General features: G+C 37.7%; 2 protein-coding genes across 2 annotated transcripts; both read right to left on the reverse strand.

Moving 5' to 3' along the window:
* Positions 1-830: 830 nt before the first annotated feature.
* DRM3 (S-adenosyl-L-methionine-dependent methyltransferases superfamily protein) lies at positions 831-6758 on the reverse strand. The gene is made up of 10 exons (XM_088805816.1): positions 6344-6758; positions 6044-6254; positions 5682-5778; positions 5389-5435; positions 4525-4632; positions 3698-3797; positions 3351-3463; positions 2996-3098; positions 2465-2544; positions 831-2237 (listed from the first exon to the last, which is right to left on the reverse strand). The coding sequence occupies exons 2-10, from the start codon at positions 6164-6166 to the stop codon at positions 909-911; spliced, it is 2100 nt and encodes a 699-aa protein (XP_088661942.1). The 5' UTR covers positions 6167-6254; positions 6344-6758; the 3' UTR covers positions 831-908.
* A 456-nt stretch (positions 6759-7214) lies between these two features.
* On the reverse strand, positions 7215-11345 carry LOC18603735 (YTH domain-containing protein ECT4-like). Its single transcript, XM_007035870.3, has 7 exons — positions 11207-11345; positions 10075-10216; positions 9921-9994; positions 9338-9790; positions 8679-9212; positions 8333-8545; positions 7215-8188 (listed from the first exon to the last, which is right to left on the reverse strand). The coding sequence occupies exons 2-7, from the start codon at positions 10154-10156 to the stop codon at positions 7565-7567; spliced, it is 1980 nt and encodes a 659-aa protein (XP_007035932.3). The 5' UTR covers positions 10157-10216; positions 11207-11345; the 3' UTR covers positions 7215-7564.
* Between the last annotated feature and the right edge of the window lie 813 nt (positions 11346-12158).

Here is a 12158-nt window from a genome sequence, read left to right on the forward strand (position 1 = left end):
ATCTTTTAGCATAGCATTTTGTTTTGGCATGGATTGAGATTTGAGGTCAAATGCAATCACAAAGTCGGTTCTGGGGGCTCCCTTCTTAATGATCTTGTCTCCCGCAAACTCTAATTTCCATCATTTTAAGATATTCATGGGGAGGGCTATGCACAGATATATATATATATATATATAGCTCCAAAAACCAAATGGTAGCTCAATTATCCCCGCCTGCCTGTTTAATCAATCTGTCCCAGCCTGCCTGATTAAGGTTTTTAGCAGTGAAACACAGATATTCTTATCGACAAAGGTGGCTCAATTATCTTATCAATATGTTTGATTAAGGTTTTAAAGAGTTAAAACACATGATACATTCTTATCAGCAAAGGTGGGTCAGTTATCTTGTCAGCATGGGGGGCGCGTTTCAACCTTTGCTGCTGTTTTTCGTTTTGTCCAGGCTTGTTTAGAGTCCTGTAACTCTGGCACTTGGCAACATTACAGTAGAAAGTCACGACATTAAAGTTGGACCCTGCAAGTAATTTTAGATTCATTTCACATCAGTTGGAAAGGCCAAGGCAGATGTAAGGTAGTTTGTGGCTACAACGAATCGAACATTCGGCCCTTGTCTTTTCTAACCCCAAAACCGAGACTCGACTTCTTGCCAGCTTGCCGTTGGCCTAGCCCCGAGGGAAGTGGGAAGCAGAAGGTTTATCTAACAAGCCAATCCAAGGTCTTCCAGGACTCAGGTTCCAGACAGTCACAGTCGACCCTAGCGGCCGTTTTGGATTGCATGTATTAATTATTATTAACCAATCCATCGAAAACTAGAGAGAGATTAAGGAGAGATACCCAAAGCCTCATCTGGTCAAATTAGATAACTCATAATTAATCAGCATACCATTTACGTGGACAGAGGGTCTCAAGAGTTAGCTTCTCCTCTCCATCATACTTCTTACACGTTGCAATACACGAACAAATTCATAAAACAGAGAGAAGTCAAAGCCTGGCAGCCTATCATCATCTGGACCCGTCATGGAACTGCTAGAGTTTTGACAGATTACGAAGTCAAAACCGCCTAATTTATCAATGAGGTTCTCAAGTTTTTTACTTGTTAGCTTTTGAATGTCTTCTATCAGCACCAACTCTCCAGTTTGTCCGGTACTTTGCCACCAATTCCTAAGAATACTTTGCCTAGCTTCAGATGTCTCTACAGAGACAACACCTTTCAAGTGGATGCCCAGCCGATGCAAAGTAACCACAGCTCCACCAATGCCACTAAAAACAGATAACATTGTCAACCCTCCAGGACACATTGACTTCAAAACAGAGAGATGATAACCCAAAGTGTCAGTTTGGAAAGATTGCTCGAGTAATTGTAGCCTTCGACTCGAGTCATTCTCCAGAGCTTTAGTGTGGTTCAATGGGTAGCCTAGAATAAGCTCCCAATGTCCAGGCTCTGCAAGGCCCAACTTGTACGGGCCAACCCATATGAGATTTGATGTCTTGCAATGGCGAAAAATGTCTTTCTGCTGATCTGGTGAAAGTATTCCTCGAGAATCAGCTACTATCTTCCCAAGCCTATCACATAGCTTTGATACTCCATTAACTTCACAACCCATGCAACTCAACTGTTTCCTTGTATCCCAAGATGGCCACCACTTCTTTGTATGCGGTAATGCATCCTGTATAGTCAGTGGTGACTTTGGAAGGATGTTAAACCTGTTTCCAGCTGGAAGATTGTGTACATAGCCTTCTATTCTGCTTAAGGCAGAGAAAAACTGAGTGTTCACAAATTCAGGCTCGATTCCGTACAAGAACTGTGAAACCTTGGCCCAACAATCAGGAGACATATTGACAACATTCCCATAAAAAAAATATGGAGGTTTGGCTACCATCTTGTCCACGCTCTTGCATGAATTGGATTTGAAAGGTCTGGGCATCTCAAATCTGATGATATTAGGGTCTATTTTCTCTTCAAGCCATGCTGGATCAAGGAAAGAACTTGTATTATCTACATAGTCTTGTCTTGGCCTTTTCCCTTTATGCTTTTTCTCATAACTAGATTGCTTGAACTGAGGAAGAGAAACTGGGAAGTCATCAAAACTTTCTTCTTTTGGTCTTTTCCCTTTGCACGATTCCCCTGTGTTAATATTTCTTGACTGAGGAACAGCACTGGAACTGCAATCCTCAGGTTCAATCTTCACTGTATCACATGAGTTATGTATCAAGCCTCCGCGCAAAGCTGCAGATGTGAACTGCACATGACAATGTAAAAGTTTCTTTATTGTGAAACGAGCTATAATAAAGCAGAAGGAAATTACACGTTCCTAATATAGAATAAAGTGCAGAAGAAGAAACAAATTTTAAAGTAGTACATTTTTTCAGTGTTTACTTCAATGAATGCCCAACAATGTGCATTGTGCATTCAAAATGCAGCATATTAACTAGAAAATTTAACATCTAATCAATACAATGAACAAACCTTTTTACTTTCAGTGTAGTTACCAGCAATTTGACCAGTGAAAATTGAATCTGCAAGCTCTGCAATTGGAACTTCTGAACCTGCAGAACAGCAAACAACCATTAATTTAACATCCAAAGTAAGTACAACAACAGAGTTGGTTTCATTGTTGTGAAAACAAAGATGCAAGTGGCTTTATGTGCATCTGCGGGTTAGATAAATACAAAGGCAACAGTCAAACAAAGTATAAACTATAAAGCAAAGGCTGTAAACAGAAAGAAAGAAAGAAAGAACTGCATTACTATTAAAACCTCTGAGAGCATCTCAGAAAAGCCTGTTTTGTAATCACAAACTATTTAAATAATAACTGGGACTCCAAAACATGAAGTGTGTTTTTAATCTAAAACGAGCAGCACTTTACATGATACCCTACAGATCTAAGCAACATAGCTGGCCTGGGTTAAGACATAGAGAGTATGCGTTTTAAATTTATAAAATCTAAATGGGAAATGGCATTCATAATTATTCAAAGTGGTCAGAATAACTACTCACCAAACTTCTCAATTGCTATTGAAACTTCATTCTCTGAGAAACCCATCTCAAGCAAGTGAAGTGTCTTCTCCATCGTCCCAAACAGAAATTCATTAGTAACATTCTGGTAATCATATTGTAAAGCAAGTATTAGCTCCTCTTGAAATGATATGAAACGGAGAAATCACTACTTATTTTACTGAAAATGATATTCAATTATACTTATGTTACCAGGAATTTTATGTATAAATATATGAGACAGTTACCAATTTCCTACACAGCTTGAACCAGTAAAAGAAAAACACTACATAAAGAAAATTGTAACAGTTAAACACAGTTATCAAACCAATTAGTATAATTTAAATGATAATTTAACCTGATCCTTTTCTTCGTCACTGCTGAGTGAACCTTCTGATTCCTTCTCAAATTCTTCTGCTATTTGAGCAGCTGCAATGAAGTCCACTAATTCATTTAGTGGAGCATGTTCACCTGAAATTAGAAATGGTAATCGATAACAACAACCTATGTAAATAAATCTCAAATAAATTAACTTCTCCATGCTTTTTCTTTATTAACGTTCCAAAATATTATGAGAACAGAAATTAGCTATTCATGACATAATAACTGACAGGAGTGGTAGAGCCCAAGGTGCAAAAAAGAAACAAAAAGGGCGTTTGAAAGAAGAAAAAAAAGGTGCAAGAGTTTCTAAGATTTTCTACATACCAAGTTTGTCCAATGCAAACTCGACTTCATTTACAGAAAAACTCATCATCAGTAAAGATGCTCTTTTGTCAACATGAACTTCATCAAATACATCAGGCTCCTGAAATATATATAAAAAATGAAAGAGAAGAGATGACAGGGAAGAAAGGGCGTTAAAAGATAACCCAAAAGCATATCCGGTACAAAATATGTAAAAGATTAGCATACACAATACTCGCAACACTTAGGTATTGAGCAATTATTCAATTACCACACTGAACAATGTAATAAGTTGAGAAAAAGAAGGGAAAGAAACTGGCTCCATGAGAACTCAAAAGAGAAAGGAAAGGAGGCAATGCAATAGCTGAAAAAGAAGGGATAGGTAGCAAGTTAACATTTTGGTCTCTAGTCCCAGAGTAAATTGTTGCCTTGCCCATGAATCTCACAAATATCCCAAAATTTATATGCTTTTAAAACATTTTAAACTAAAGAGAGTCTCGATTTGACAGGGTTACTATTGGCTCCAGAGCCGGAAATTACAATTTTCAAAGTTTCATTACAATCTACAGATTCAAATCTTAAATCTTCCAGAAGGTTCTTGGAATCCTTCATGTCTCTGCACTGTGGTCTTCCTCTTTCTTTCTTTTCATCTTTAATGCTGCAGGAGAAAGGGGGAATGGAGGTAGCATGGGCAATTAAATCTATGGAATATAGTAGCTCATTAAACAATAAGCAAGAAACTATAAAAAGAAGTGTCAATAAGAATAAGAATAAAATGCCCAAGACAAGAAAGATGGGCCTATCTAGTCCTCTCGGGAAAGCAAGAAGGTCTATTAACAGCAAGTTACCTCTTTTGGTTGAATATAAGTGGAGCTTTCTGGACAACTGCCTCCATCCTTGTCAGCAAATAAGCTATGCAGAGAAGCTGATGAGTGAGTGTTTACCTTTCGAACTTCCTATTTCATTCCAGAGAAGGCCCACATTTAGCTGTTAAAAGTTTGTACCTTAAAGAACTGAAAAAAAAAGTTAATTTCATGTGAAACTGCATATTAGACACTAATAAAAGGAAGTTTTAGAAGGTTGTGGAGACCAAATCAATTGCACTGGGGATATGTTCAGATCAATAACAATTTTGTGTCATAAACAATTAAGTTAAAGATTTAGAATCAATTAAAAAGAAGCTGTGTAACAACTGACATAATTCAAAACAGCGAAGCTCGGGTAACTGGGAAATAGCCAATCACCTTAACGTTGATTCTATACTCTTGGTGTCATTGTCATAAAGGTTTCTATACTGAAATGCATAGCAAGAAGCATATAGTATTATGAAGAGTTAAGTAATAGAATTCATATGCATCTCTATGATTACATAATCATATTATAAATTTTGGCCAGTACATTCTCGTTGAAACAAAGGACCTTTAATAAGCAGAACAAAATAAAATTAGCCTACTAGCAACATGGTGAAGTTCATAGTGTCACGTGCTTCTCAAAATTTACAAATAACAAAGAAACTGAGAGAGAGAGAAATGATGATGATGATGATGAAGTCAAAGTATTAAGATGTTCACAGACACCTTAAAAAGTTCTTTTCTATATGTAAAAATAAAATCATGCACTGATCGAAACGAAGTAAGGAAATTCTTTCAGAGTTCTTCTCTAAGTGTTGCCAAAAGAACATCAGATATAGCACACAGTTTCTTATTACTTACAGAATATTCAACAAGAGTCTCCAGTAACAAGTCAGCATTGTCTTCACCTAAATTGAAAAGAAGATGCTCACTAATCATAATCTTATAAGAAATACTTATATATTATCAGTTCCAATAAACTAGACACCAATCAGAGATTTATACATAAATATAATTCCGGAAGTTAGTGGATTTTCATTCTTTTTCAATTAAATTTTATTATGCCATTATTTTGCCACCCAACCCATCCAAAGTCCCCTACCATTTCCACTAAAGATCAAATCGAATGGGATGCATGTTCATGCGTTACATACCCTTTTCTTCAATGACTTTCTCAACGAGAGATGGCGAAAATCCCATCCCAATGAAAAATGATCTTACATTGCTTCCAGATGAACTTGCAACGTTGTCCTGAAATCAAGTAACAAGAAAAGATGAAAACAGAAAATTTCAGGTATCCAGGGAATGTCGGAGAAGGAAGAGAATGGCTTAGGTCTATTGCAGCTACCAACCTAAGAATCCACTACGAGAAGTTGAGGTGGGCAAAGAAAACCGAATGTTCACTCATAATGCTATGCACTGTGTTCATACCATAAAATGAAGATGGAAAATTCATGCAAACTACATACAGTGATTAAAAAGATATTAAAAAAAAAATGGGGAGTCACAGTCGTACCCCAACATGTCGGGAGTAAAGGGCATCCTCAGGCAAATCAAAATCCAACATTTCAGGCTTTGGCACTATTGCTTTCTGCCCTTCCTGACTTGAGGAACTTTTCCCATTTGAATATCTCGACATGGCGATGGCGCCTTATACTGAGTAGAATTATCGGTATCTATTAACAGAATCTAATGGCTGCTGCTGACATAAACCGCTTTCACAGATACTTACAGTTGCAGAGCACAAAATCAGCCGAAAAAGAAAGAGAGAGCAAACCAGTCATGAAGACAAAAGCAATTGAAGTCTGAATTTTACTTTTCTGAAAAAAAAGGATGAATTTTCTGCTGCGATTCCTCACCGTCCAAACGAATTCAAGAAAAGAGAAAAGATTGACCGGAAAAACAAAGGCCTCCTAATAGTTTAAGTTGGTTTTCAAAGAGACGAACTTTACTGAAGAAGACGACGGAGGAGGAGGAGGCAAACTTAAATGCGAATGACGACTGATGACACCGGAGGTTTGAGTGTCAGCTGATCGCAGAGGAGGAGAAGAGAGGCGCGTGGGGAAGAGTCGCGGCCAGGCATAAAGAAGAGAGAGAGAGAGAGAGTCATAAAAAATGGGTTCTTTAGTTTGGTTACGGCGTTTAAGAATGAAAAACCTTCTTTTATAGATTAGATTCGCTTTCTCTTGCGCTTCTGAGACAGAGAGTTATTGCCTATGCGGTGGTGACTGACATCGGTATTCGTTTTCCTTTATACTATAAATTAAATTAAATAAGAAGAGGGATCATGCTTACATTTTCTCACTACTGTTAAAAAAATAAAAAAATAAATAAATAAATTTAGATACAATTTTATCTTTGGTAATTTATTTATATGTTTAATTCTTTTCAATACAATAAAAATAAAAAGAAACCATGAAAAATAAGTTTATTTTCTTTCTAAATTACACACAATACTGAATACTTGCATCTGTTTCCATTCACTCACAGAACTTAAAAGTACAATTCTCCTTTTCCCTGGTTCAACAACTCTGGAACATGTAATAATAATGCAGTGGCATCTGTAACAGTAAGAAGCATCATCCAATAGAGATCCCAAAATCAAGCAAAGAATGTTGATTAGATTTTCAAAAAAGAAAAAGCGAAAGGAGTGTACATACAAATTCTACAAGGGAAACACAGGTACCTTGCAAAAGAAAGTAGAATTTTTTGTATCAATATTGAAAAGCAAAATAAAAGATTACAATGTATTCATTCCCACTTAATTTCAGAAACGAAAGCAAGCACCCCCCCCAGAAAATAAGTAAATGACCGACTGTCAGTATGGAGTATGGAGTATTGATGGATTGGAAACCAGCTTGGGTAAGTAAAAGACCGAAGAAAAGGGGGGGTGAAAAACAGCAAAACCTGACCTGAACAAGTATTTCGATTAACCATCCTGAAACAATTGAGTATGATACACTCAAGTTTACAACAGTCAAGACTGCACCATAACTACCAAGGTAGAGCATGTTCCAGCCGAAAAATAAGTCCACAGTTAATCATAAGCCTCAGCACCACTAATACCCTTTTTAACAGAAACACCTCCTTCTTCAAGTTGTAGGGTCTTGGGATTAAGAGGAATAGTACCGACCGTTAGAAAACCCGAAGATTCAGTAAATCCATTGACTTTCACAGGCATTGATCCTACAGTTACTACCTCAACAGCTTCACTATCCATAGCAGCATCTGCAGAGGGTTTAGACTCAGCTTGCTTTGGATTTATAGTGAGTGAGCCAATCTTTAAGGTAGATACATCATCTTTGGCTTCCACTGCAATTTGATCTACATTTTCATTCATGGTTCTTGCATTAGTTATATCAGAATCTTCAGAAACCTGCCGACTAGAAGAAGGAACAGTTCTCTTCAACATGTCAGGATCACTGGGCTTCATAGTCATCTCATTTTCACGCAGAAGTAGCTCAACATAGTTTGGCTTATTGGCAGGATCCAATGTAGGTGCTAGGATTGGGCTCTCAAAGCTTTTAATTAGTAGTCTGGCTTTCTCTTCCTGCATGATTTTCTGACGATTTTCATAGTACATAAAGTCATCGAGTAAAGAGGTCTTCATTGTGTGATTTTTGAATACTTTCAGCATCTCCATGCCTTGCTTGTACATTATCTGCACTTGAGGAAACATTTTATAAGAAACAAATCAAAATTCGTAAGTCCAGATTGCTATGGCAGGACTCAGAAGCAATAAACTTTTAACAGAAATGTTCATTGTTTGCCTTCATTTAGAAGAAAGCAAAACCTCTGAACATACCTCTTGCGTATCCCTGCTATTAGTCACTGGCTTGTTTTCATTGTTCTCTAATATGATGTGTCTAAAATGACTATTCGGAACATCTTTAATGATGTGCCACTTGACAGGGAAGCTTCCGCTCCACTTATCTTGCTGCCAGAAATCCATATCCTTCTGGAAGTCAACTGGGCCAATCATCTCTGCGACACCACAGAATTGTCCACTGGCATTAACCTGCGGAGACAAGAACCACATTAGAGTTGTTAATGAATACCACAAATCACAAACACCACTTCTATTTAACAAAAATCTAGAATGGTGTAAAGGCAATATTAGTCCTTAATAGCCAAACAGGTATTGAACTCACAGAAAAGAACAGGAAGATGGGGCAGCCGCTTGGCTTTCCTGCAGCGAATTTCTGTGTGTCTTCAAAAGCACTCTCTAGTTTCTTGTTCCCATGGGGTGTAGATGACCAAACATTGTATTTGATGCTCTTGTGTACATCATCCTCACTATATGATTTTATTACAAAAAACTTTGCATCAACATAGTCAATTGGAAAATCATCCTTGTTATATTGGTCAGTATAGATAATGATATTTCCTTCGGTATCACTATTTCCTGCTTTAGTTGTGTAAGCTCTAACCATGAGTTGGTTTTTTAATCTGTTGGTTCTAGGGCCTCGATTCTGTTCACCCAATGTATCTGGGAATCCATATGCATCATTCAAATCCCTGCCAACATGGATCTTGGGTCGAAGCTTATCCAATGCACCACGTCCAGGAGTGCTTGAACCATAGTCAGAAAATGCATTACCAACAGGAAGATCTGCTTTTAATTGATTACGATGAGATGGAAGTTTCCCACCAGGAAAGTTGCCAAAACCAGAAGCAATTCTACCCTACAAAGATAATTACTACATCAGAACCTTCAAAAATGGCATTCGGTGACAACCTATAGCATTTCCATCAAATCTCCAGAGAGTCCAACACAATTAAATTTAATTTAGAAACTAAGCAAATGTACCTGATGAGCGCGTGCTGAAGCTGGACCAGAACTATCAGGAATGCTTCCATGGATTGCAGATTGCTTACTTTGTCCATCCGACACCCTGGTCAAGGAATCAGTCTGATTTGGGGCAGACTTTGAAGAGTTTCTAGAAAAGGCTGCAGATGCTGAAGCAAGGTTATGTTTAACTCCTCTTCCATCAGGTCTATTGGCAATTGATGCACGAGTATCTAACAAAGAGTCTGTTGAACTATTTGGGATGCCATCTGGTTGAATGACAACAGGAACATAAGCAGATGGAGATACAGGGTTTTGATATGGGGGAAGGGTGTAATATTGTTGCGCCCCTATAAATGGGCCGTCACCCATCACAGCACCAGGTATGTAAGGATTGTATGGGTTGTATGGAGACTGTGCATATCCATAGCTAGGTGTGTAATATACATAAGGCAAAGTTTCAGTTTGGGCACCCTGAAGAAGAGAAAGTAGGCCTTGAGCAAATTTTGAAATGATAAATCATTAAGATGCAACTTATCGCAGATGCACATCTGACTATGCAAATGTATATCTATTGTAGAGTTAGAAAGATTAGTTTACCCACCGCATATTGGACATCTGGACCATCTGCACTAAAAATATTCTGGTGGTCCTCCCATTCAACGGATGATTCAAAACCTGTCCAAATGCAATCAACACCGTACATTGAGATTTTATAAGAATCACCCATTACCTTATACTTAAGGCATTTAAATTACCTGTACAGTAAAATCCATAGTTGGTGGTAGGGTAGTATATTCCCTGATCAATAACAAACTCAGGGGCTCCTTCCTGGTACATAACTTCTACTTGTTCAAGAAGTGGACTTGTGCTAAATGAGTTTAGCTGAACAATTTTGACCTGGAATTCAACACACCAAATATCATTGATAATACATCTACAAGAATAACAAGAAGCACAAGAACACCTAAGACAAGCCTAAGCCAACCATCAAACACGACTCTTTTAACTGATTAAGATATCAAATAGCAACAGTCTTCAATTACCAAGAAAATATACCAGGTTTGTTACTACATTATGAGTTTCAGAAACACTATACATATCCATTCCAAGAATGCCACCCCTGTAAAAGTAGACAGCATCAATTCTATGCATCCACTACTGCTCAGACAAAGCCCACCAGGGATTTCATTTTTATTTTTTCAAACAAGAGAAAGTAACAATGGCCAAGCCTATTATTAACTGACGAATTTCAAGTGAAACCATATTTCCTGCTCATAATTACATGGGGGAAACAACCATATTTATGTCAGTGGCACGTATAACAGCAACAGTTCCTTAAGTAAAGAGACAATAAAATAATCCAAAGGGAACCCCATAAGCAAATCAAATCAAACGGTCAAGAAAGAGGCTCCTATTTTGGTCAAACCAACAACCCCAGAAAACCCTTGCGTTAGGAAAGGAAAAGAAGACACTTCGAGTGAAGAAAACATTAAAGAAAAACACATGGAAAGCCAGCAAAGGGCATACAACGAAGCGGATTCCATTGAGCTATTAGATTTGGAAGCAGAGAGGAAAAAGAAGAGGAGGGGAAAAGCGTCTTAAGTCAGCAGCGCCAAGAAATTCAAAAACAACATTTTAAATTCTGGAAATTAGTTGAAGAAATTCCAAAGAACAACTTCACTGCACTCACAGAATCAAATACCCCTCCAAATACACGCATCCATCCCAAGCAACCCAAGACAACACAAGAAAACCAGCTCAAATCAATCTCTAAATGAATAATTTAAAGTTTTCGCTCTCCAATTACGGTAAAACCGGTGAAGATGAATAAAAGCAAATCAGCTTCAAGCCGCTTAAAAAAGAAGGGGCAAGAAGGGAGAATTTTACCGGAAAACCAAAGAATCAAGCCATGGTTGACCTGGAAACTTGCTCCAGAGAAAATTCCCGCAATATAAAGAGAGACGAAGGGGTTTTCTGCAACATTTTCTTCGAAGAGAAACCCTAACCCTATAAAATAAAAAAAAATTATGAAAACAAATGAAATAAATATAAAAAAGGGGAACTGTTAATAGGGGGAGACTTGGAAAGGGCGGTTTTGGTGTGGGTTAAAAGAGAAAACCAGAGAAACTCAATTGACGATAATGCCCCCTAGTGGTTCCGTTAACACCGAGACTGCCACACCCTTAAACGTCGTCACCCGGCCCGTTTAACTCACGCGGAAGTTCTATCATCACCGATGACAGTCCAATCACGTATTTTCAAAATAGTTTGCCGACACTGCCTTGCGTGAAAGGGATTGGTCGTTGGTGGACGTCATGAGAGTAATGTAACAGCCGCTTTTCCCTTTTCCACTAGCAAAAAAATAATATTGGCACGGGCAATGGGTATGCATCGGAATTATTGAATTGGTGAATTATTTTCTTTTTTAATTAAATTTTCTTTTCTTTTCTTGGTGAAACAAAGAAAGTAGCTGATTTTTTCCGTTCCCCCCCTTTTTTCCAATCAAAACTTGAGAATCTTTTTAATTATTTCCCTCCTTTCTCAAAAATTTTAGTCAATGGAACCATTTCCAAACCTTTCATCCTCATAAATTTGGGAAAGGACATTACTTTTTTGAATACACGCTAGTGCATTCTCATTTCTTAGCAAGTAAGTATTGAGTACAGGAGCGTAATGCTAACAATGATCCATGCAATTTCCTATTCCACGGTACAAGTGGTTTTCGTTTTCCCACGCTTTCTTGCATCCCAAACAATAAATTTTAGTTGATAGAGTGGACCAATTTCTTAAAATATTTTCAGATGAGGCAATTGTCATTCCAATTGGCCATCAAATATGT

This window comes from Theobroma cacao, chromosome 4 (genome assembly GCF_053813885.1).
Source record: "Theobroma cacao isolate CCN51 chromosome 4, ASM5381388v1, whole genome shotgun sequence".
Classification (NCBI taxonomy): Eukaryota; Viridiplantae; Streptophyta; class Magnoliopsida; order Malvales; family Malvaceae; genus Theobroma; species Theobroma cacao.